The sequence below is a fragment of the Athene noctua genome, chromosome 14 (genome assembly GCF_965140245.1).
Source record: "Athene noctua chromosome 14, bAthNoc1.hap1.1, whole genome shotgun sequence".
Classification (NCBI taxonomy): Eukaryota; Metazoa; Chordata; class Aves; order Strigiformes; family Strigidae; genus Athene; species Athene noctua.
In genome coordinates, this window is record NC_134050.1 from 2,432,093 (window position 1) to 2,459,553 (window position 27,461).

General features: G+C 38.0%; 1 protein-coding gene across 1 annotated transcript in view; it reads right to left on the reverse strand.

Annotated features, from left to right (window-relative positions):
* Positions 1-27,461, reverse strand: part of PPFIBP2 (PPFIA binding protein 2) — a 105,220-nt gene that overhangs the window by 43,731 nt on the left and 34,028 nt on the right. The window contains exons 4-5 of the mRNA XM_074918039.1: positions 6,384-6,473; positions 2,013-2,126 (exon numbers count right to left, since the gene is read on the reverse strand). Of these exons, the coding sequence (XP_074774140.1) occupies positions 2,013-2,126; positions 6,384-6,473 (204 nt within the window). The remainder of the gene's footprint in view (positions 1-2,012; positions 2,127-6,383; positions 6,474-27,461) is intronic.

Here is a 27,461-nt window from a genome sequence, read left to right on the forward strand (position 1 = left end):
TAATTTTGGTTCAGCTATTGAAAGTATATCACTCACACTACAATTAAAATACTACACATGCATGTTTGTGTAATGTGTCTGTGTCTGTGCAAAGTTCAAATGGAGAAACTTATAGGGTTAAAATGAAAAACAAATCTTTACCAAATCATGGCCTAGATAATTCCTTCTCTTGAAAAAAAAACCCAATTCCAGCTATCATATAAGCTGTAAGCATGAGATATCAGTCACTTAGAAATGTAGTGATCAACAAGCAAGCTTGTCAGTATTTCTGTAAATTATGGTGAAATGCAAGATCTCAAAACTATGATACAAAACAATCAGCAAATTTGAGCTTATTGCTGGCTACTTAATATCTGTACAAGAAGGAAAAGAAATTTGAAATTATTCTCATTTGGCAATAATTACAGCCAAAGTGACCTCAAAATTTAGATTTAAGGTGTATATTAAACATATTTGGAGATTAACTGACTTCTTTAGCTTTGTTACAGACTTTTGCAGCTTATCACTCTAGGATCAGCTTTGTAAGCAATTTGTGCATGTGCCTAATGCTGACAGGTAGATTCAAACGTTTTCACTGAAATAGCAATGTCCATGCATTATTATATTCTATTTTCAGATGGCTCAGCGTTCTGTTAAATCGGGCTTTAATTTCACAGCTACCTTGGAAGACTATCAGAGCAGAAAATTTTGTGTCAGAGAAACCATAAACAGTTTTAGCAGAAGTCACAGAACAATTATCTAGATTTAGACTAAAACAGGAAACTTCTACAATCTATTGTGAATGCCTTCCTGAAGTTTGGAAACAGATTTTCATAACTTAAATAGTTACTGTTCTTTGAATTTCACTTCACATCTCACTGAAAAACTACCTGTAGTCCCTATTCGCATTTTTTAAAATGTCCCCTCATTTAAGTATGAGAATAAAACTTGTCCCAGTTGGAAGCATTTTGGGCTGCAAAAGTTGTGAGACCCAAGGTTTTTTTTTTTTTTAGAGAAGCTTAGAGAATTGTAATTTTAAAACACTTAGGATACAAGTTTATCTTATAGAAACTGCTACTGTTTACATATGTATGTATATGGATCCTTATTACAGTAAAGCAAGTTTATATAAACACAACCATAAAGCTGTGAATAGTTCATAGAAAGATTTCTCTATTTCACACAGACTAATACAGTAAATTTATAACACAGCATTTTGGGTGGGGAGAGGAAGTAAGTTCATCAAGAACAATATCTAGCCTGCAAATTTCTGGCGTAGATTTTGAGGGTTATTTACAGTTTCAAATCTAGTTTTGATACCTATGTATTGTATTACCAGTGGATGACCAGCATCTGCAATAACAAAAAATTGCACTGGGAAAGTTTTTTTTCATCAACAGATCTGCCAGCTCTGCAGTAACACATGAAATGTAAGGAATTTCATTTCTAGTTTGTTCTGCTCCCTCAACATATAACATGAAAGAACAAAAATTAAATCACATAGCCTGAAACTGTGGACTGAAATAAAGAATTATATACTAATTTTCTTTCAAAAATAAGAGGAAAGCTCCTATATTAAGCAAAAAGAGTTACAAAACCAAACATGATACAGTAATTCTTTTCAACTTACTACCTGTTCAGCTTCAAAGCCATATGAAAACAGAAGATATTTAAATAAAACTTAATTCTGTAACTCCTACATGTATTAGATACATTTAACCTGTCTAACCAGTTACTCAATCATGTCCAAATTTAGTTCGTCAGCACAGTACAAATAAGACACAATAGTTTCATTTTACATGCTGCCACGTACAGTATTACGCAACCAGCCAGTAAAATGTTTCTGCAACAGGAAAACAAAGAAACATTTATTGGAAAAAAAAACCATGTGCAAAGCAGCAAGAGAACAATAAAAGAGGAATATTTTCCTGTTTTATCTTGCCAAAGGCACTCACACAAGCAGACAGGCTAACCATATATGTTCACCCCTCTGTTGGAGATTATGCAAGGAGCTTTCCAATCCATATTTTTACCTGTTGAAGCATTTCTTCTGTAGCATTCAGTTTCAACTGATGCCCCTCAAGACAGATTTCTAAGTCCCGGATTTTCTCTCCTTGAGCCTCCACCTGGTCTGTCAGAACACTCACCTGTAATATGAGAAGAGAAGCACAATGCTACTGAACTGACTGTAAATAAGTTTCAATTACCGTATACAATTAACATTTAAATGCACATTTTAGTAGCCAGTTCTCTTTTAAAGTCCTCAGCGGTTTAATATTCTTGTGCACTGCAGCAGCCTGCTCTATCAAGAGAATTTTTCAGTCTTACCTATATTTTGCTTCAGCCCCGCCCTCTGACACCCCCACCATCGATTATTTTGTTTTAATATAAAAAAGAAAGAGCATTCCTAGAAGAGATGGAAGACTATCTATAGTTAGCCTTAGTCAGTTCATGCAGAAGTCTGAAAATGAGCAAGCACCAAACAAGAATATAGGATACTGAAAATATTTTATGTGGTTTTGGAGCATGCATTGCCATTTCAGGTTCTGTTGGCATTTCACTCCCTCAAACAGATAAACAGTAAAACCGTTCATTCGAATACCAACCAATTACTTTACTTCTTACAAGAACAGAAAACCAGCTTACCTATCAATAAAGCGTTCTGAAGTTATAAAGAATGCAATGAGTAAAAGGCATGTTTTAGCAGTGGCAAAGTTCTATTCCAAGAAAAATTCCCAGGCTTTGCAAGCCAAAACATGAAAGCAGGAGAAGTGAGATAGAGACAATGAATCCCAGGAAAAGAAACAATAAGCAATACTGGTAACGAACTGTGGGAATGGTGGTGCAGACCAAGGAGCGTGCAATAAGAAAAGCCCAGCAGCCTATCTCGAAGCTTGCAAAGCTGAAAAAACTACGTTCAGGGTAACATTAGAAAGATGTGAAAAAAAAAATAAAAAAAATCCCAGTGTTAATTCCTACGTTAAGCAGCACACCCACTCTGTATATTAATTTGTTATTTATTTATATAAAAACCTTGATTATACTGAAAAATGTTACACAGAACAAAAAAGCAACCTTAGGTATTTAAACTGCAGTTTGAGTGAAAAGCATTAACAAAAATTTATCTCCGCTCTCACATGCAACCCTGAAACACCTTTAAAAAAAAAAAAAAGAGGCACAGTATGTGGAAGTGAAACCTTTAAGATGTACCCGCTACACTGCATTTCTAAAACCTAACCCAAAACAGTTGAGTTCACTTCAGGGAAGCTGCAGAGGGAGTGACTCTATTTGTTTTACCTGCAAACATAACAACAAGCATGCCTGGGAAAAGACGAATTAAAAAGAGGATTTTTTTTTTTTTCTTCTTTCCCCTTTAAAGTAGTTGGCTGTAGGGTAGAGTACAGATGAATGCAGGAGGAGAAATAATAGGAAGGAGTGGGTGGAGGCAGCTGGCAGGGGGACACATCTAAGCTGGGCAGGGGGAGAACTCCCTGTGAGGAAGTCTCTTGCTTGTCTACTTTTTTGTTTTGCTTCCATTAAATGAGTAATGGCACACAAAAAAACCCCAATCCTGTGAGGTCAGAAAGCAAGAAGAAATAAACTGTATCCTCTCCTTCAGTCTGGTCAGAAAAAGAAAACAAGCTCAACTTCGAGTCATGTTAGGTTCCAACCAGCACTGTAACCTGTAAGGAAAACTCTGTAAGTTAAATGTGACCTGCAAAGGAATTCAGTGAAGTCGTAGCAGCTTTAGAAGCATGTGTTGGATGTTCCAGTAGTTAGGCTGAGAGGCACATTAGCCACTTTGAGCTCATATTTTCCCCTCTGTTCAGGATCACATCTGCCAGACTCTTCAGGGAATCAGTAGGCTGCACAAAGAATATAACCCCAGCGTGTGCTACTGCCTTAGCAGTGCAACACCCGCAGGAGTCAGCCCGTAGATAGTATCTTTTCTGTAAATATCTATAAGACATATTGAACAATTAGCTAAAAATCGGTGGTATAAGGGTTTAAAACATCTCTGGAAAAAAAACCCCAACCAACCAAAGCAAACAGCTCAGGAAGGACATTAGCTCCGGTACACAGGCAGTGAGCTGTAAGAAGGTTCCCCAGATGCTGTAGCATTGCCAGCCCCCCCCAGACTGAAGAGCAGAAGGTTTTGAGGTGCACTGTTTGACCCAGCCTTGGTAGACAGAGAGTGGGCACTGCCTGTGCCTACAACAAGGTGCCTTGTCCCTCTTCTGCAGCGAGTCTGACACAATACTGGAGTGCTCCCAGCCTCATATTCCCTAAAGAGTACAGCTGTGGACCACGGTCACTGGCACAACTCAACAGGGGCTGTAGGACAGAGGTGCCCTGTTTCCCATCGCCTCCTCAGCCTTCAGGCCCGTGGTCACACCAGGAGCCAGGTTTGTAGCAGCAGACTCCCTCAGGCCAGCGTAACCTCAGCACGGGACTCGTCTGTGTTCCTCATATCCGACTGCCTAGGTAGAATATGCAGAACTGGTATAAACCAGGTTCTAACCCCAGCTCCATCTTGGCAGATTTTTGTTGTTGTTGACGTTTGTCTACCAGGCTTTCATCTATCTTATTTGCCTGGGGTTTTTGGAGCTCTACTGCAATAGCGTGCAGTGGGATAGGAAAATGCATAAATATTGACTAAGCCTCTGGATTTGATGAGGGTGTGATGGAAGTAAAAGGCAAGAGAGAGACAATTTCTACATCTGATTTTACTACATTCCTCTTGAGAAAAACGCTAGGCAGGCCTCCAAACCGTAAAAAACCCTTTGTGAGTCTGGCTGGCTGCATTCTATGGGTACCTGTTTGTGTGGACGAAGAAAGTGACTAAAAATCAGCAGGACAAACACAGGAAAAGTAGATACTGAGTAGCAGCCTGGAACAGTCTTGAGGAATTTACAAGTGCTAGAGATCAGCAGTCCTGTTAAATCTACAAAAGCTGATACACTTTGAACACCAAGACTCTGCCAAACCTGTCGAAGCCCACCAGCACACAGGACCATCACCGACCAGCTGTACAGCACGGACCACATCCAAGAGGACAGTGGCTGCTATATGCAGACAAGGGTTACAGGACCATACACACATGTGATGAGACAAAGGAGGCCTTCAGGGACAAAGCCACAGGTGCATCAGTACAAAACTCTGCTTCTGAATGAACAGCTGGGTTTGGCTTCCTAACTGTTGCTCCAATTATATGAATTGCACATGTGTGCAAGTGAACTGTGTGAAAAGTTGTTTGCTATTATTAATGGAATCAAGATGTTAGTTAATAGCCACTTAATTAATAAAAGGTGTTCTAATGGTATCAGCTATGGTGTTGTCTCCCCTGACCTGATTCCCTCAGAGAAAAGGGAATTTGCAGCACACACTTAAAACACTTAAATTCTAACCAGAAGCTTGTTTTTCATTCAGTAATTTCATTTTTCTAAATTTGGTAATAACAATTTTCGTTTAAACAGCAAGAAAAAAATCCAGAGAAGCCTAAGCTTACGTCTCACACGCTGTTTATTGTTTATTTAACAACAGCAGTGAGAATTCTGCTCAGTAAATTAATACAAGCGTGAACAGAACATACAGGATAAAACATGCTCACAGAAACTAGTAACTGAAAGTAGGGAGAACACCCACCCGCTATAGTTTTGTTTTATATAAATGTATATGCTTGTAATATGCATTTGTAAGCGTAAGAGAAAGGATATGCAAAGACCATTTAAAGAATTTTCAGCTTCAATTTTAGAAAGCTTGTAATGTATGGTTTAGTACTAGTGAAAATATCCTGGAAAAAACCAGGTTTTTAAAGTTGTGCAACGTGTTTTCTCCAGGAGGAAACGTACATTGGACAGTGGATCTGTTTCGAAAAGGCTTGGTAAACTGAGAAACAGGAAACCTGGAAGAGCTTAGGCAGGCATTTTACTATGAAATTTGCTTTTTCCCCCTTTACCTCCCCCCTTGGGCTTTTTGATGATGTAAAGCAACTTTGGTACAGTATGCAAGCAGGAAAAATAGCAGGTCTATCTACCCGCGAGTCTTCCAGTTCATTAAAAATGGTGGCACACAGAACCTAGAAAAATCAACGGGTACAACCTAGCAAACCTAGAATGAGAACCACTACCACAGCATTGTCGTGGGGCTCCACAGCATTATTTCTAAGTTGTTTATTTTTATCCTTGTCATTCGTCTCCCTCTTACTGCTGTTACTTCCCTCTCCTTTAGCAAATTACCCCACCATTAAATCAATCAGATGGATTATACAAATTATAAATTAAATTCCTGATTAAGTATCAGTTACATTTGGTGACCTGCAAACATTTAATGGAAAATACTGTCACTTCAGCTTTTATTTACTAAATACCAACTGGGTAGACCATGTTCTCTTGAAGACATACCTGCAGTATGAGTGACTCTTTATCACCTTCTAATCGTGCCAGTCTTTCTTGATAAGTTTCATTATTAGATGAATGATGATTCACCTGTGACTGGGGGAAAAAAGCGCTATGAGATTTTTTTTACAGATAATATCAAAATTTCAAGCAATTCTTAATTTAAAAATATTCATTAGTTGTTGTAATACAAAACCAATGCAAATTATGTCTACAGACCAAAACGGTTTATTTCATATGCCTTAAATCTTTTGAATGTACCTTTTTTCAGATGGATTTTAAATACTTTCTCGTTTCCAGGAATCAAGAATGGTATAGGAATAGATTTGATATTTTCTATCAAATTATCATTTCATTGGGAAACACCATCTTACGAGGACAAAAACCATTTAACTCGAAATACCTGGTCTCAACAGCCTTTGCCAAACAAGGAATCTTGGCGTTTATTTTTAAATGGTAAAATTTGCCATATGTATTATACTGTTAGCCATTAACAAATTAATAAAATTCTGATCAGGAATTTTTCTGATCTAGCTACTTAATCACATGGATTTCTAAATGGCTCTAAGGAGCAAGACCTTCTAAAACACGGCCTGTTCCTAACTATTATGTCCCATTTCCTATAAATTTAACACTCCAGAGAGAAACACCACAACTAAAAAAAAAAAAAAAATAAATCTGCAGATTTACTTAAAAAAAGTTTAGAAGAGTACGATAGCTTCATTCTGCATACTCAAACATTGTGTAACTGTGGGAATGGAGCTGTTTGCTTAAAACATCAAAAGTAACATGAGCCCTTAGTGGTTGATTTCCCAGTTCCATTGCAGGCAATGCATTTCTGCCAGGGAATAAAACACTCTGGCTGGCTTTTCAGTTAACACAAGAATACAACTTCACCGAGTCCCCTTCAACCACACTAGTCTGCAGCTGACTACTCATTTATAGTTACTTGTACAAGGGCACCAATATGATTATAATACTCCTCCCCAACTGTCCTTTCTTTTTGAACTGATCATTTGTGAACAGGATTTTAAAAAAAAATATTAAATATGTTCATGCTTTCTTGATCTCCACTGAGGTCTACAGGCCCAAACATAAAACACACGATGAAAATAAAAATGGTGTTAATTAATGCAAATCAAGAAACCGAGTACTTATCCAATCAAGAAACTTTTCAAGCCATAAAGTGCTGAGCTAGATACAAATACAGCATCTTTAGAGGAGAGAGCTGAGAGGAACTGAGCGCCCTTGTCCTCGATAATTTTGAAAGGAATTGAGAGAATCAAAAAGACACCAGCGGGACTGAAAGGCATCTGAAGTGATCATCTGCTTCATTATTCCATCCTAGGACCAATGATTATTTGCAATATTCTTGTACTGCCTACTCCTAAAGACCTCTAGAAATGGATTACAGCCTCCTCAGATAATCTGCTTCTTAGCTACCCATCCTTAGAACATTTTTTTTAATGTCTAACCTGCATCATCATCTCTTCAACTTGGCCTTACTTGATCACTCGTTCTTATCATACCACCATGGATTAAAAAAAAACAACCAACAAGTCCTTCACTTCAGAAATTAGATCTCTGATTAGCAAGTCCCTCTTTGGACTACACAAACAGTTCTTCTGTCTTTTCCTCGCTGGTTAATCTTTCAAGATCTGCTTTGATGCTTTCTTTTGGTTCTTCTTCACAAATTGTTCCCTGACTTCTTCTGAAAGTAAGTGCTTAAGAGGAGACACAGGACTCCAGCTGAAAGTGGCTAGAGTAGAAAAAACCTTTTCACAGACCCTTGGGCCATATTTCTTTTCATATTAACCATATAGTAACACTGATATATTTTCAGCCTAGGACCCATAACTTCCAGATCCTTTTTCAATACTTTTATTTAGCTAGCAACCTGATCTTTGTCCTGTGTTTACTCACTGTTTCTGTTTAAACGTATAGTCTTGCATAGTCTATACTGAATTGTGTTCCATTATTTATACTGTTTTCCTATGCATCAGGCTGCTCTTATATATTTTAATCATGTCCGTTAGCACAGCTGCAAGGTCCCTAACTACAATCACCTATAAATGCACTAAGCTTGGTCCTTATTCCCTGGTTTAGAGGGTCAGCAAGAACACCAAAGAACAGAATGTACAGAGCCTCACTCCACACCTCACTTATCAGCATTAATTGTCAAAAGAATATGTTAACTCTACTCAGAATATACTTTTCTTGCTAGCTTTTGAACAGTTTATAGTAGGTACAACTCAGATTCAAGACCTCACAGAAATGGCTTTAAATACGCAAATGCGAGCGCATAACTTACTGAGTCTTCTCCTGTTTGTGTGTAAGTTTTACAGTGGCACCTGTAGGGAGCTGGCCCACTGTGTAGGTACGTAACGCCCTTAAATGAATGGTGACTTCAATCTCTCTTCTTCTAACCAGTTTTAATTTTTTTAGAATTTCTGTGTCCTAACATTTCTGTTCATCTTTCCTAACATCTCAACGTAATTTTTTCAAGCCCTCTCCTTTTATTAAGAAATACCACCCACCCCAAACACCCCACTGTGTTTATAAAACACGCACCTTCAGTTTAACTTAGGCCCTTTGTATTAAAAGTTGGTCAGTCAGTCCGTATGGCCTTAAAGTTCATTCCTTATTACCTGCTGTAGTACTATAATGAAAATAAGGAATCCTCATAAGTAAACAAGATGCACTTCTACATCTGCCTAGATAATCCTTTGACTTCAGCTATGCATCCTCAATCATACTGCCAGCCATGCTGCCTGGGTTGTTACTCCACTCAGAGAGCAAAGTCTTATACTGTAATTTAGAATCCCAAATCTTTAGCCTTGGTGGCTATGTTTCCATTAGGGTTAAAACTCCATTACATACCATTAAATCAGTTTTCTCAACAGAGAGTCCACAGGCCTTCCCCAGTCTCTGGCTCACACACAACGGTAGGGGAGACTTTCCTGCACCTAGAACATCAAGTATTCAGGGAAAAACGGCACTCTGCTAGGCAAGAAAAGATTCTCTTAATGACAAAACCTAGTGACGAAGACTGCCTAGTCAAGTAAATTTTGCACCCTTTCTCCTGCCATCATTTGCTATTTTCCTAGATTTAAGAAATATACCTGTAACCACTTGTGCAACCACTCCCCCAACGGCCTTACAGGCATAGTGAGTTAAACTACTGCCAATATATTTTTACACAACTGATCTCTCATGAATGCAAAACAAAGTCCAACATTTTGTATAATCAGTAATTAAGAATTAGTTCAATGTCAAATCATGAATAAGGTATTTGACTACACTCACATTTACCAAACGTCTAGCCTCCAGTGATGTCTGCTGCACTGAGTGACTGTGAAATATCCTCTGCTGGAAGTCCGATACTCAATATCCCTGTAAAACCTAGTGAATCACATCCATGTGAACAGAAAAGGGGGAAGAAAACAAAAATCAACCCTGCCAGTAGGTCAGCCAGAGAGTGCTCAGATAAGTACAGCAAAGTACAGTAGACAGAAAATGACCTGGTAAATAAAAGTGGTTGATTGACACACAGCAGTTGTTTAAGACTTGGGAAATCTTCGTGGCATGCATAAAGACAAGATAAAACAACGTAATATGAACCAAGGCCATCTGTGGATGGTTGGAGTGCATTCTGCAGTTGTGAAAGTACTGACAGGAATCTGAACAAGTATAGTTAGATATCACACGTATCAGCAGCAACTCACTCTCTACCGCTAGAGTCGTAAGACTACAGATGACTCGAGTTGGTGTAAAAGCTGGCAAACAACAAACACTACACTTGTGGAACCACATGAAAAAAAGGCCGAATCACCATCTCTTCCACAAAGATGTTATTTCAGAAGATGTAGCCTTAAAGACCAAAAACCATTACCTGCGCTCCACAAATCATAAACTAAATATGTTAACTGTATTTCTTATAATGAAAGAATGAGAGAAATTGCATAAAACATGTAAAAATGTTTATGATAACAAAGTAGAAGATATGCTAAGGCAAGGTGGTTGAAACCATGTGGATGGTAGTACGACTGCAGATGAAAAGTCAAGTGTATACCATAAATGCCTTGCCTAAGGGAGCTGCAAAGCAATTTCTTGAAGCACCTGTATTATAGTCTCCATAGAGATTTTGGATATACTTTAATGCCCATCAGACTGCATCAGGTATTAACATAAAATGTTTCCTAAAAAAAAAAAAAAGGCGGCAGGCTTTTGCATTCCATCACCCGCTTCAGTTGCTCCTTCATCTTTAGTTTCCAAATCTCTCTATGGAATATGCTCTTCACTCTAACCTGGACCTAGTATTGGTAGCTGCTGGAAAGTTGAATAAGTATCACTTACATGATCCAGGCACTACAGAGTGCTTTGCCAAGAAAAAGGTTTATATATTCCTCCAGAATATATGAAAAAAAAAAAAATCAGAGTATGATTCAACAGCTTTAATTAAAGTGGGGATAATCACTAAAAATATAAAAGGGTATGGCACGAAAGGGAAGAAATGTTTGATTGACTCAACTATCTTCACTTTCAAACCTTCTCAGAGCCCAGAAAGCATGGAATGTTATGTTTTCTTGCATGTTACTTCAATAGGAAACAATTCAGAATGCAGTTTACTGTCAGAACAGAACGACAACCATTGTACAGCACTTCTGTACAGATGTTCTGTTCAGAAGCTCCTGTAACAGAACTTCTAGCTGAATCTTGATATGCTGTAAAAATAAGCCCCTTAAAGCAAGCACCTATGCAAGATAAAAAAATTGAATATGGGCCAGTTTATGTTCTCCTCATGTGTGCTGTTTCAGTTTCAGCTCAAAGATTCTCCAACACAGCTAATTTTAAAACACAAACCCCAGCTTCTGAAGTGGATCAGCAAGCTGTCACACAGAAATTCGTCACTAATACCATAGATCTCATACTGGGCTGTGGTGGGAGGAGGACCTGGGAAAAGAAACCTGGCAGTCAGTTGGAGTGGTGATTTGTAAGGTTTTTCAACAAGTCACCCGCCTCTTTTAGAAGACAGATTATGTCATAATCCTCCTCTCTTCTTATTCAGTCACATGAATCACCTTTAGTTCCACTGATAATTGAATAGGATGCCTGTGGCAACCATAATACATTAATGGGGAAGATTAGGGACATGCTTGACGTATTGTCTTTTGTTGCAGTTTAGAAGCAGAAAACAAGGAGTATGGCCAGCAGAGTTCAACCAGCCAGTTTCCCTACAAGCTACTAGCAGCACACAGACTATAGTATTCTATGTCAATACAAGAAAATGTACACTATGGACTTTTCCCAGCCTATTTAGAGTAGGTAATATTTAGAAGAGTATGGACTTTCCATCTCTTTAGTACTCTTTTGTGTCAGTAGAATTGATGTTATGAGTCACGGTAGCTTCTATTGTGTAGTGATGAGTGAGTAGCCTACGCAGTAAACATTTTTATTTTGGCATCTGACTGTGGACATAATATAAATTTTATCTCTTGGCATGTTAGTACTACCTCAGATACACACACATGGGAATATATGTACAGTCACTCAGTATACTTGAGATGGAGGTGGCTGGAACAAGATTTCTGGATCTGCAATTCTTGCCTTTCATCTGAAGGCAATGAATAAATCAGCAACAAAATCTTCTACTTGCTGTTGTTCCTTGTTGGTTAGGTAGCAGTCACTTTGAAAAAGCTAACAGCATACAGCCTGAAATTAAGTAAAGACAGAGCTAAGTAAATTCCTGTTGTCCTTAAAACAAAGGAATTGTGACCAAATATTTATATTTTCTCTGGATCGTTTTTCCTAATGTATTAGTATATATTGGCTATTTTCTCTTCCAGATAGTTACGTTACTTAAAGGAAGACATCTTCACTGAAGTCACAAGATTCACCTTCTATCATAAACTCAATGGCTACGGAGTGGGTTTGATCACTCCACCTCTTGCTAGTATGAAGAGCATCCAGAAGAAAGCAAAGCATAAGGATCATGTGTACCTATTTCAGGTCAGCCATCTGCTCTGTGCCGCATGCACTACAAAAGGTAAGTCTAAAGCAAGCTCAGGTAATCAGATACCACTTCATATCAAAGCATCGCTCTTTCAAAATAAGACTGTACAAACTTTTCCAGTGGTAAGAGACCTTCCATTTTGCTACACTCCATCCACTGCTGTTCAAATAGCTCAGTTAATTTACAACGTCTTCAGAGAGCCCATAATACTGCTTGCAGTAAATATTAGCATTTATGTTTGTGATGCTTGTTAATAATTTGTGGTTATACCTACATGTCTACGTACCAAAATGGGGGCTGTGCCATTTTTATTTGGAATGGTGTGTTCCAATTAATGTCAGATGGAAAGATAAGAATAAAGCAACAGGACAACAGATGAAATTGTATGTGAACTCTCAAACCCAAATCCCTTGGGAGAACCAAAGAAAGTTTGCTAAAGATGAGACACTTTCAGCTTCAGGTAGTGAGGGGTGTCTCAGGTTCTGTAGCTTGCAACAGAAGCTTTTAATAGATTTTTGCTTAGGCCCTGTAAAAGAACCTGCATCAGTTATCCACAAAATGCTTCCCACAAACTGCCCACCAACCACTTTATGAGAACTATGTTGCTGCCTTAGCTGTAATATTAAAAGTGCACTGTATATATACAAGAACTTTTCCATATCCTTCTGGAAACAGACATGCCTCCCTTAACAACGTCTGTGACCTCCTCAGCTGGGCTTCTTGTCTTACTACCAGGGTAGCCTCAAGTATCTGCATTGGTACAAACTCTTAGAACACTGCATGGAACGAGGGAGGCACTATCTGTGTCAGATCTACAGCTTCTCAGCCAGAATAAGCTAACAGGGACAGTTCTGAAACTGCCAACAAAGTACAGCCGTACTCGGTGCAGGGTTTTGTCTTTCTGACCTTAGGTAAGATATGATCAGAGAAAGTTCTTTCTCTTGTGAGAAACACTACTGCAGAGTAATATTTTTTATTCCCAGCAAAAGGCAGAAAGAAGTAAAATGAAGAAGAAACAGTAAACAATGGAAAACACTTTAGTTGTGCCTCACGTACAACCGAGACATGGCTAAATTGTTGGCTCTGTCCATTTGCTCTTAGATTTTGCTGCCCGTTTTGTCCATACCCATAACCATTCTTGGCACAGCATTTTCACAGGTAATTTTAACATCGAGAAGGTCCAATGGGAAGAGCTGAAGTGTGGTGACTCTTTCAATTTGATCTAAACATTGCTTTGTCCCTGTTGCATGACGCTACTACACACATTACGTTACAAGACTACTGCTTAAAACCAGATCCTCTACTCTAAGCATCTGAAAAGAGCAGTTGTCATTCTGCCTGTCTGGATCTCATGATTTTTGTATTTATTTGCTGCCCTAACCCAGTCCAAGCCGCAGATACCATGCAAATCTAGCTTAGCCAACTACTGCAACATCAAAACTGATCCTGGTCTCTGAAGTGATTTCTGTAATGATGAAATCTGAGCCAGCTTTGGCATACTTCACCAAGGGCTTCTGGAAGTCTCTTGCAGTACTCTGTGAAGTGCCATTTGTTACTCTGGAGGGTACTCATACTTTCATTATCAGCCAAAGAGCAACAGTTTACGATTGTAGGACCTAAAATCTTTATATGCTATCACTGTCAGTGACGTTAGGATTCTTGAACATGAGAAGTAAATAACCAACTCAGATTGTTTCACTTGTCAAAGGAATTTGGGAGCAGACTGCTTAAGTTCTCCTGGGAACAATGCAAGATCATTTTCAGTTCTCTTCCCTTCCCCCACATGTGCTCGCCCCCTTAAAGAGCTTGCAAGGAAAAGCAGCAGTACTGATATTCTCTATGTACCCTATACAGTAGGAATTACAGGCAACAACAGTACTAGCATTATTAATCTCTGTGAAAGCCTGTGCTACATGTGAACACATCCTTTCTGTACCATTGAACAGTATCCTTCTGAGCACTGTACCTGAAAAATCATCCTAGAGACACCCTGTGTTAACCGCTCCAAATCTCTGAATATTTCAGGTGAGACTTTCTTCCCTGAAGCTATTTCTTGAGCCCTTTCTCAATGTTATTGTCCTCAGTGTATCCTGAATGCCACACAACCTCGTAACAGCACATCTTAGCCTTTTGTTAGCAATCCTATCTCTTTAGGAATGAAATTTAAACAAGGAAGCAGGGGTAGCAGACATACCATATTCAAAACCTCAGTTAAATAACAAATTAATATGAGATCTCAAAAAACACTAAAGAGTTATTTAGCCCTAACTGCACAGAGCACAGGTTAAACTAATAGGATAATGTTAACCAACTGCTGCTTCCAGTTGTCTCTTCTCCTTCACTATCCCACTCACTCCCCATTTAATCCCCTCCATATCCACACTCCAGAAATGTAAAAGTTTCTAGAACCTGATATAAATAATTTGTAAATTAACTTAAAGATTTTCAAGCTTTTATTAAAGACTAACATTACATCATGAATATTTTGTATTCAAGAAACAACCCAAATTAAAAGATCCTAATCACATTTCACATATTTACCTACATTTTATGTTTAAACAACTAGGAAAAAAAGAGGAGTGCATGTGCATATGTATACATGTGTGATTTATACATAGTGCCATACTAAAGCACTAACATAAATGGCATGCACAGAATTTGCAAGTACACACAGGTTAAAAGTTTTTAAAAGTACGAGAGGATGCGCTGCTTACATGACACACAATTATATTAATATTGTAATTAAAAACCCAAGTCTACTGCGAAGGATCTATTCACATCCCATTCACGGATTTTTCAAACACCGAAAAATAAATGCTTAGAACCTAAAAAAATAAATCTTTAAGCTGACAAATATGAAGTGATTTTTCCAAGGTGACGAGACAACTGCACAAACCAACTTTTTTTTGCTTTTGTAGGAAGACAAGAACAATCTTATGCAGTGAATTCATGTTCAGACAGTTCATGACAAAATTAGGATTTTAATAGCACTGTCTTTTTAAGAAGCGTAATTTTATCAGAGTAACATACACAAGAAAAATGTACCATCACTTCTACCCAAAACAAAGGCATCCTAAGAGGTCTCAAACAGTTACCCCACTGAAGAACTGATTGAGAACTAGTGCAAATAATTTTTCATTTTAAGCCACAACATGGTAAACAACATATTCGTCTTTTTTGCCATACTCCATGCAGAATTCGCTTTGTTGTATTACAATCTCAGGGAAGCACGAGCACTTGCTAGAATCTATTGCCATTTGTTCACAGTTTGATCCTAGAGTTTCATTTTTAAAGACAAAGACAGCTGATTCTCCCCCCCCCCCCCCCCGAAGCCGCCTCCTACATGAAGAAAAGTCTTTAATTCATTTCTCAGGAAGCAACTTACAATATTTTATGACTGAGGCACTCAGTAAGTTTCCTTTCACAAAGCTGAAAATTCTGACTAAGATTTGCTAATGTGCATTTACAACGAGAAAACAAAGCCCAGCAAATCACTTACCCTCTTGAGCCACGTGAAGTGCTTGTAAATATCAATCTCACCATCCATGCTTTGGGCCCATCTCAGCAGTCACATTCCCAGGGTTAAAAGAAACTTTTGGAAGCAAGCGCACTGCTTTGTTCTACAGGATATAGCTGTGACTTCTTCCCCTTTCAACCCTCAACTTCTAAAATCTTGACTGCATGTTCACATTTTAGGTTAAATACTCTGCCTCTGTCCCACAGTCTTAGCCCAAATGCTTCTCACAGATGTATATATAACACACAACTGTATAAACTTCAGACTCTCCCCCAAACATCTGTTTCTCTTAAACAGCAGATCGGTTAGCAACAAGAACAACGCAACTCTAAAAACGTCAAAAATATAACTTGCTAAATGATCTTTAAAAAAAGGATCTTTCAAGAACAGTATAAATCTGCAGAAACTGTTCCCTTTTAATGTTGAATAACAAGCTAAAAATTATTAAGCTGTCACTGAGAAACTATTTTCAAGCAATGCTTTCTCTGGCTTTCTGTTTCAAGAGTGGCTGGAACTCATTACCAAAGACCCCCTATTTCCTGTCTCTGTTTTACTCCCTGTTTATCGTAACACTACTCAGCCGCCTCCGTTTATTTCAGGCTCAGACTAAACCTAAAAATAAGTTCTGTTTTTTGAATTACTTGCCTGTCCTCTCAAAAGACATTATAAAAGAGGAGGAATTCAAGGATGATCCTGTGGATCCCATAAATTATCCCATAAATACTGCTATTGCCAAAGAAGCAATTTTCCATCTTAACAGAAGATGATGATACCCTTCTAAGATTTTTCTCTGTTCCTGCTGAAGCTGAAGTCTCATACCATGGCAACTTTTCAAACTTGCAACACCAAGATAAATGTATATGCAAAGCAATGCTCTGGCAAGAAGGGAAGTTTAAAAGTGTTGCCTGTTACTGCGGTGTCCTCTAGTGCTTCCACACAGTAGTTATGATCAAGTTCTCATTTTTCCTCATAAACTCCAGTTTCCAATGTTTATCTGACACTAGTTAAAAGTGGCTTTCGCCTTAAACTGGGCATCAGATTGTTACACACATAAGGACAACTGCTTGGCAGTGCTTATTAAAACCAAAGCACAGCTGTCTCCATGGAATTTTTGTGATGATATCAGAGCATTTACTTATCTCCCCTTTTTTTTTTTCAGTTTCTACAGCCAAACTCACTCCTGCATTTAAGGTGAAATAAACCAGCAATTTGGAAGAACCAGTATCAAAGCTGTCCATCATGCTAATGATATATATGAAGAACTCAAAGTCTGAAGCTGTATAATGCCCTAAAAAGCAGTTCTTACAGGGACCTGCCTCACTTAGGCATCTACCCACATTCCAAACCTGGAAGTCGCAGATACGTGAAGGAGTTTCTGCAACAGACGTAGGCTTTTAGTATTTCAACCATTCTTGATCCTTTTGACCTGACAGACTTCTTTTTAGAATTTTCCACAACACAAAGAGGGAAGGATATAAACCTAGACTTCCAACTTTCTTCATGTGTTTATTACCTGTTGTTACTTAAAGTCACATGACAAGAAAAATATGAATGGTTTCTAGAAAGTTATTCCTACAAGTCTGCTAGAGGTGCTGGGATACCTAAAATCACCAGTAAATGTGACAAGATAAAAGGACTCTCAGTTTCCAAAAGTAAACCGTGCTAGAAGACAGATCAGAAGAGGACTGGGGTTGCTCTGTACATAGAATGTACTGTTCTACACTGGTTGTAGAAGTTTTTATGCTATCTCAAAAGCTGATGAGAGCAGCTATTTCTTGAATAGCTCACACCATCGGGCAAAAACATTAGCACATTGTCAACGGTCCATTTCTAAAAAAAAAATCGTAAAAATCAAGGTGTATGTAATGTAATGCACTTCTCTGTGCATGATGGCGTCTGTCATGTCTGACAAACTGAAGACTGAATAGGGGTTCTGCTGGCATTAAACATTAATTCCGTACAGCTGAAGACATTTTTTTTTCCCCCCCCAGAAAACTAGTTATCTAATTATGAAGAACAGCAAATACATCAAACTTCATCTCAAACTATTGCATGTTCCATAGCACCACCACTACGGAGCCTCAAATTCTACATTTCATCCATTTCAAAACACAGGCTCTAAGACTCTCATTTCAAGCTTATTTAGGCAAGGGAGAAACATACCTCTCTTAAAACATTCCACCACAAATCATCTCTAAATGTTTTTAATTTAAAAAACTACAAGAAAACTATTACTCCACTTACTATAGCCTCAGTGTAGTGTCTGCAGCTAGGCAAGTATCCCTTTCTCCTCTTAAAAGTATATAAAAATGACAAACATACCTTATTTCTGCCTTGTCATTTGCCCTGGATTTCATGCAAAGGCCTCTTGATTCAGTTAGTCACTCTTCCTGATTAAAGGTAAACGTGTCTGAATTTTCTGTATCTTATCAGCCACAAATGTTGACAACATACATTCCAGACAGTCACATGTTCCCTTCTAGCCTGTCACCTGCATGCTGAACTTTACGTCCTGCTTGAGCTTTGGCCTGAAAAAGTTTCAGACACCAACTGAATGCAAATCAATTGCCCCAGATTTGCTTAGAATACTTTTTCCATTTCACCGGAAAAGCAGGTTAGCTGCTCTGAACAATGTGAAAATAAGGAAAATATGTTGCAATCTGAGGATTGCTTCAGCAAGTTACCACAGTATTTTTTTTTCTTATTTTTAGGAAATCCATGTCTGTGTGTGGTTCTTCACTGAGTACTAACTTCCAGTTCAATTGAGAAGTTTAAATCAAGCAAAAATCCCCCACTATCACTGCAGTACCACCAGCCTCAACGTTGCCCCATGCAGAGAGAATAATCTAGCTATTACTCTCTTCTTCAACCAAATTGTTTATTTTCTCCAGTGTCGTCTCCAAAAGTAAATGAAAACACATATTACAGCAATATAAATGCAATGTAGGGCAATAAAATGTTTAAAATTAACAAAATTTATATACTCCACAACTGCACGAAAACCCATTAGGATTTCTTTGCCAATTCTGTACTTCCACAGAAGATTGCTGACTACTGCCACTGTGGATGGAACTAAAAACTCCATTTGCACAACACTGAAGGTGCTAGCCACATGAATGTCTGCTGACACATAACCCATAAAAAACCACTCATCTAAGAAACCTATTACTTTATCAGTCAGAACATGAAATATATCAAACAAGGTTTTAAATCTGTTTCAAATAGTAAACAGACATGCTGTAACAGCTTTCAAATGGAAAGGAACAGAATGCTTTAGATAATGCTACACTTCTCATGTCTCTCCATTCCAGACTTACAAGAGGCAAGAAAACATCCACAAATCCTCTGAGAACTGTGCAGGGAAGGGCAATCTGGCTGGCTGGTGTATTCCTTCTTCTCCTACCAACACTGGAGCTGAGGAAACAGAGTTGTTTGCTTTTCCACCACCATCCCTCTTTCTCCCACCCAGCTGAGACCCTATGGATATTATGAAACTACATTTATTACTGGTTGAGCAATTTTAATTTTTACTCAGTTAAATGTGTGCTAAAACAGAAGATCTTTGTGATCTTTCAGAGCAGCACAAATGCAAACTGTCGATAGCGTTCTTGTACTGGCACTGCATTGCCTGGGAGGTTAGAGGGCAAGGGAATAGGCAGCAGAGCAGTTCTTCAGCCTCCATCAGGTCCAGGCCCCTGGAGCACAGCACCTCTCTTCTTTTTCAGCAATACCTTGAGACCATTTTGGTTTCAAAACCCATCAGACTCTGAAAACACTGGAAGAACATACACTTGGTCTCTTAGGCCAAGAACTGAAATGACCAACTACGTGTCATCCCAGCCTCATCAGGGGAGCCCAGCTGAGTACAGCCATGCAACAAAAATTAACTCATTCCCAAGAATTATTAACAGCTTCTCCTACATCCATTACTCTGTGCTCTTCCCAATCCTAGTGTTTAGGCTGCTTTGGAAACAAAAAGATTAGGACCAGATTTTAAAAGGGAAAAATTTCCTCAGCATGCCAATTGACACGCCTGTCATTCTTATGCTGCAGAAAAATGTGAGAGCTTCAGTGAAGAAAGAGAGAATATGGGAATACACTTGCACAGGAATACTTGTGTAAAGAGAAATTCATCCCATTTGTGCAAAAGATGATGGAGGAAGAAATTGTTTTTACATGGTGAGGAATGGCTTCAGAAATCTAGATGAAGCATTTCCAGCAAGATAATTTGTCTTTGGAGTCTTAATCATGACTAACCAGTAGTGACTAAGTGACAGAGAAAGATGAAACTCTTGGAACAAAAGGAAAAAAAAAAGTTACAGCATTCTGTAGATGAGCACATTTGCTTTACTTGAGATAACTTAAAAAAAACCCCCAACAAGTATCTGGGAAGCTGACTAGAAATAATGTTCTGTAGATAGATGAACAAATAATCCTTTCCCAACATAAAATGCACTCAATCCTCATGGCTTAATTCTTTGATTAAGATCTGTATTTCAGAACTAATCAGACTTAGATGGCCATTAGTTCCAAGCCAGCATGGTTAACGCTCGCTCTTGCTGCATATTAGGCGGGGGGGAGAGGGGCAAGGTAATACTTCAAACAGGTGCTGACATCTTTGGAGTCATTCCCATCTGCAGGCCGTGTGGTATCACGTATCTCTAGCACTACCATGTTCTTTCTGGTTACTGCTCAAGTAATAACTAGTTCTCTTCCCTTGGCTTGCATAAAGAATGTATTACCAATACTTAGATGAAGCTACTGTTTATTAGTTCATCCACAGACATTCGCACATTCCTGGCAGTTTCAAACATTCCTTGCCCATATGCTGAAATACTTTTTCCAGCCCAAGTTCTAGAAGAGCTGTAACTTTTTGCATAAAGCTTATTTAGAAGAAAAAGTTGATTTTCAGAAACTTGAGTACTATGTTTTTGCATAAAAACAAAACAAAAAAAATATTTTCTACTGAACAGAACAATGAAATCACTGTGAACACTCCCACTCCACTTGCTATAGGCAAGAAAAAAGTACACTGATATGTAAAAAAAATATTTAAAGCGATATATTTATATTCTACCACACAGCTTACTACAGTAATTCAGGTTTAGTTTTCATTCTGAAAGGTTTTAAAGCACTGCTGAAATTACTAAATGTGCAGTAAATCTGTATATGAAACATTTCAAATGGGGTATTTACTAAATATTTGCACATACATGGATGACATTACCAGGCTATTGTATGACACACATCAGATTTTCTCTTTTAACTTTCGTAATGGAAAAAATGGTAAAAAATCCCAAACCAGAAAAAGCTGAATTACCCTATTATTATATTATTCTATATTATTATTATTATTATTATTATTATTATAATTTCAGGCTTATTTCAGCCCTTATTTCTGATAAGGAATATACAAATATTATTTTCTTCTTCAGCATTTCATTATTTCAGGAAAAGAAAGCACTTGTTTATCTACTTACGAAGAAGAGTAGCACCCCAACACGTTGTATAATATGCGTAAAATAAATATAATAATTTGTGTCCATATTTGAAAGATCACAAAACCTGAAAATATATTTATTTGCATTTTAACTAAATACAGGTCTGTTTACCACTGTTATTAGGGTACTATTCCAAAAGAATGAAATAATTTTTTTGTGAATTAAATTATTACTATGTTTGTCATACCTGATAGGTCAACCTAGCCAAATTCTGTGAAATATGAATAAAGGTTATATACAGAAATACTTCAAACTTAGGACCTTCCTTTAACATTCAAGTGATACCGCCAAATCAATACAGGACCTTCAAAAAGAAAATTCTGCCCCCAGCTTTTTTACATGACGATTACCTTCATACCTTACCTGTTAGCACCATTGCTTCATGCAATAATTCTCTCTTACCAATCCTTCTGTTGATTAGTCTATGGAAAACATTTTCCAACGTTTCCTCTCGCTACACTTAAAAAAAGCATTCTTCATAGCACTTACATTTATACATTAATGTTTGTTAAAATTAATACAATCAGCTGGAAATTCTAGCGACAGATCATAATGTGCAACGAAAAAGGGACACCATGCATAACACTAGACACAAAAGGAAAGACAAACTAACGTGATAGTCAGTCACGTAGTGCAAAGGAAGGCACTGAAGCTAACAGTTGGAAGAGTCTTAGATAAACAGAACTGAATAAATCATATTAATGCTTCTGAAGGCTAACATGCAATTTCTGTATACAGTCATGGCTTCCTACAGAGTAAGCCTCTATTTCCTCAGGCAGTATCAAGGTATGGATAGTGGACATCGGTGAGAATTGCCCCCAAGGGCTAAACTTCACAATATGTCAGTAGACTACTTTGAAATCTTGGAAAACTTAACATATAAAAATACAGGCTCTGCTATTTTGACAGGAATATTACCTTTCTTCCATGGGTACTCTAAGACTAAAGCTGTACACAGTTCTGTTTAAGCACTTCTGGTTATTGTAGTTTAAAGCCCTATTAAGCATTACTGACATTACAAAGGTGAAAGAAAATGCCCCAAACTACTCTCGCTATGTCATTTGAAGAAAAAGATCTCAATCAGTCCTACTCACTACAAAGCTATTTAAGTGTCTGTTAGACCTTCATGTAGAGAAGACTTTCCTACCTCTGCTGACAGCTACGACAGCGAGCAGTCACAGTCAGAGATGACAGGGCTGACTCCCAGACAAAGCAACCACAGAACATTAAAAAAATGAGGCCTGGTTTAGAAAAATTCCATGGAAGCTGTGTGCACCCCCTTTCCACTAGCTCCCTGGCACTCTCCAGTATTCATAAAGAGCTGCACATGGGAAGGACACTGCTGTTTCCCGTGTGCTGTGAATTGCTCTAACATGCTCGGGAACTCTGAGAGGACCAGATCTCCCAGTTCCAGGCTTCCTCACATCATCAACTCATTGAAAAGGAGCTGGAGCACAGCGGAGGACTGGGTCATACACCCTGACTACTGCTCAGAAAACAGAGCCATCTAATGTTTCAAGCTGGCAAAAATAAACACGAATGCTTACAGAATGACAGCTTTTCTACACCGTCCCAAGCAGGCTCTACTGGTCCATTTTCAGTTTAACATGTGTTAATACCCCTTGGCAATGGGAAGATTCAGCTATATATAGCTCCACTGTGACTCTCAACAGTTGAGACCCACAGTCAAATCTACCAGCAGATAAATATACTGGCTTTAACAGGCATTGCTCGGAATATATTCTCTTCACACTCAGCTGTTGCTGAAAAATTCTATTGATACTTTTATAAAGCATGTTTTCAAGTATATTCAAGTGCCCTGTATTGCAGTCATTTGTTGCCTCTGTCCTGGACAGATAACTGTAAAACAAATTTGAGACAGAAGGGAAATAAAGAGACCAGTGATTATGTTTCAGCAGAGCACTTTAACACATGCTTAAAATAAAACTTTGAAGTAATTTCAAAACTTCGCAAACTCCACCAAGTCAGAATTCTGAACTGGGGTTTACTGTTTTACTCCAAGTCCCTGTGAAGACACTAGGGGAAAAAAATTCCTTGATTTTAACACACAGTGGAACCAATCTCTTCTGAATGTTAATCATGATCAAATGGCAACCAAGACTCTTACGAAATTTAACATATTCCTGCTAAAATGTCTGGTTTTACCGCTACAAAAACACAAAGCATGAAATAAGACAAAACACAGCATAAACTCTAAGACAAATCACATTATTTTAACAAATTGCCTCTACCACACATTCCTCTACTATTTCTTCTGATCTTCTCCCTTTCCTGTTTCCTCAAATCTCAGAATTAGGCTTCTGAGAAAAAACATAATCAGGCAAATATGAATAAGTTTTCAAGAAGCAGCATTTCAAGGGTCAGTATATAAAGGTACATGATTATGTGGCTTGCTTTAAATATAAATGTTCCTCCAGAAGGAAGATCATGTTTTTTGACCCTGGAAATGAGGCTTTCACTCATGCTTAAAATAATTTTAGGACCACTATAAGAGCACTAGCATTTCTCTCTACTAAGAAAAGGGTTCCATAAAGATGTATAGACTAAGAAATAACTTAACAGTGTAGAAGTTCATTTAGAGTTATGAAATGAAACTGTAACTAAATACATTCTCTCATAGCTCACCGAGTCAAATGCAGTCAGATGTTACTGCAGCACTTAATTTTTAATGCTGAAATGACTACCTGCTTTGTGATACGTCATGTGGTCACTAGCAATACTAAAATATTTAACAAGAAGCATTGAAACTATACACAAAATTGTTTTATATGAACTCTCCATGATAACCCCAGGGTTTTTTGTTCTGTTTTTAAGGCCAAATAATTTACAATTGTAAGGCATGTGAAACACTCCAGATGTTCTCTTTGAGGCAAAAATTTGTATGCAGTTCTTAAGTAGTTAAAAGTCTATAGTTAATGATGCTTTCTTCTATTTTAGCTTTGTCAAAAAATTTGTGCAGTTACAGCAACTATTAAATCCTCATACTATGATACACAGTAATAATGTCTCTAAATTCAGTGCTAACTTTGTCAAACCTATTACATCTATCTCAAAGCAGTGACAGCACAGTTACCGTGCCCATATACTGTAAACTCAAGTATCTGATATGTTCACAGATCCCAGGCCACTCAAACGCAAAAAGGAGACTTTTCAAAAAGCACACCTTCAGTTCCACAAATGGCATGCCTCTTCCTTAGAGGACTGTAGAGGATAAGCACAAAATTCAACTCCACCAAATCACTGAAACACCAAATCACCACCAATGGTTCCATAAAAAAAGAAATAAAGCAGATGCTTTCAAAGGAGAAAGATAGCAAGGTGGTATCAGGTATGAAACATGATGTCTAAAGTTTTCACACTAAGCATATCTAAATTTTCCCACATCTTTGGTATTTACACCTAGAGCAGACAGACCAAATAACTTAAGTTACAATTGTTTACAAAAAGAAGAAAAAAAATAAAAATCAAACAGACCACAAAACACAACTTGGCAGTATTTCATGTCTGATAAATTCCATAGTTGGAACTGAAGGAAAGGAAGACTCTAATATGACCAGCTGTAGTACCTATAATCATCACAGAAGATTCCTGACAGATCAGCAACAAGCCAATGTGCCTCGAAGCTGGCCAAAAGGCTAAACTCCACAGCCTTATTTATTTAAACACTAGGTGTAGTTCAGCACACTAAGCAGCAATTACCAAAGCTGCAAAGCTACTTGAATTATAAGACCAAGGGCAATTTTCTGCAGAATTTATTTTTCTCGTTCTAGTACCATTGAGCCCCAGTTTCTAGATGATACTCCAATACAAACAAACAAGACAAAGAAGGTTCAGTCACTCTAACCTGCAAATCCCAAATACTGCTGTGTGGCACAAAGAGGACTAGCAGGGATAGCCATGACTCTGGCTCAGAGACCTTGCAGGGCCACATTAGGTTATGATGATTGCTAATGCAGGAGAAACACACAAGGAAATAATTGGGACTTCTATTCCATACTTCTGTTTAAACCAAAGTGCTGGCTGTTAAATGCTAACAGGAACTAGTCTTGAGTCATCTGACTCCCATTTCTGCCCTTTCCCGTAAAAGCCAATATAGGGCAGTAGCAAAACACAAATTCAGATTATTTCCATAAACCACATTGTTTGTAGTCTTGATTAAGGATGGCAGCTGCAATGATTTTTAATACAGTTTTCAAGCACTTATTTGAAGTGAAAAAGAATAACGAAATAACTCTCCTTGAAAGAATCATGTTTATCTGCTTTTAAAATAAACATTAGTACCTTTTGTATCTTTTGTTTCTAATGTATTCCTAGTCAAGATAAACTGGGAATATCTTTGACCTCACCTATTCCTGTATAATGTTAGAAACAAAGCAGTTGCTGCATTCCCTAAAACCAGTGGCTTGTTCACTTCATGCTAGAGCAGCCCTCCAGCTTCTAAGGAAGGTGCATGGACCCCAAAAGGAAACAGATGTGGAATTAATCATCCATGAAAGAAAATCCCCCTCAAATCTTACTTACAATAGCTCTAAAAAAAAGTTCAAAAGCATCAGTTCACCATCCACTCCAAAGTTTGTTACAAATCAACTACTGCTACTGGTATCAAACATTGTTTTAAGTACCATTTCAGTTGACTACAACAATGCTATTGCAAATCTCTCTACTGGATTGCTAGCCTGCACTTTAAAGAGAATGATTAGAAGAGTCACTCTGAAACAAACCCCACTTGAGAGCATCTGGCATATTCTATGTAATGATGTTTTACCTGAGAGTTACCAGTTTCAGCAAGTGGGGACCCACACCTCAGGGGTGCCTATGTGAACTCGTGGGGTGCTTCCTCACCCGCACGGGGGTTAGCAGACCATAGGGAGCTCCACGGGTGCACACCAACGCTGAAGCACCCACATGTCCATTGGGAGAACTCACATCCACAGTTCATACTTGTAACCGACACTCGCTGTGAGAGAGGAAATGTGTGTGTAACTGTCAATGTGTATGTGTACATGTCTGTGTGATTTTAACTTTTTGAAATCATAGAACTGCATTTAGAAATTTGTAGGTGTTCTTTATCAATTCTTAAGCATCTAGTATTCTGGTTTATCTGTTTGATTGCTGATGTTGATCCTAAATATATAGTTCAGTGATTTCTAGTTGATTATATCTTTAATAAATCAGCAAACCACTTCAAACTTGATGTGTTTCAACCATGGGAATAGAGCAGGAGTTTTTTATGACACTCCCAACATTTCCTAGAGTAATGATAACCAAACTTTGTTTGAGGCTTATGTGAATGGATTCATTGAGCTACAGAGTTCTCATTCTCTCCACAGCTTACTTCCTTGAGTATCCTTTTTCACATATCAAGTATCATACTTCATAGCTTGGGCTGGAATTAAGGGCTTTTCAGTATGGGACAGAACTATGAAATACACATTCCATTTCACTGAACTGAGCTGAGCTTTATCAAATTTCTTCTCAATTTCCAAGTAAAACTGCTGTTTGTCAGTGGAGAAAGCTTTTCCAAATTTGAAATCCGTGGAAGTTCTGTGCACGCTTACAAATTATCTGTGTTTTAAAAAAATATAAAAAAGGTCTAAAAACACATACATTACTATCCATTTTCAAATAAGTCAGAGCAACTATGCACCACCCTCCCTGTCCATGTCTCTACCAGTGCAGAATTTGTCAATACAGAACAGTGCAAAATATTTTAAAAACAGTGATCTCAACGTATTGCACCAGAGATACTCTATACCACCAAATTTCCCTGTTCTGTTGGTTCTGAATCCAGACTGCCCAATTGCTTTATCAAACGAACACTACTCTTGATGCACTAGATAAGGTTTTTCGGACATCAAACTGCAGCTTTAAGAGAGAACTGTGCCTTCTGTTTTGGCTGGTTTCTCATAAAAAAGAAGAGATACATATATATATATAGATTAATATGAGGAGTCAAAGTGTTACCTACCTTGCAGAGCTGAAAAACTAGCTTAATTAATTTTTCTGCAACAGAGGGGCCAAAAAACAGACCA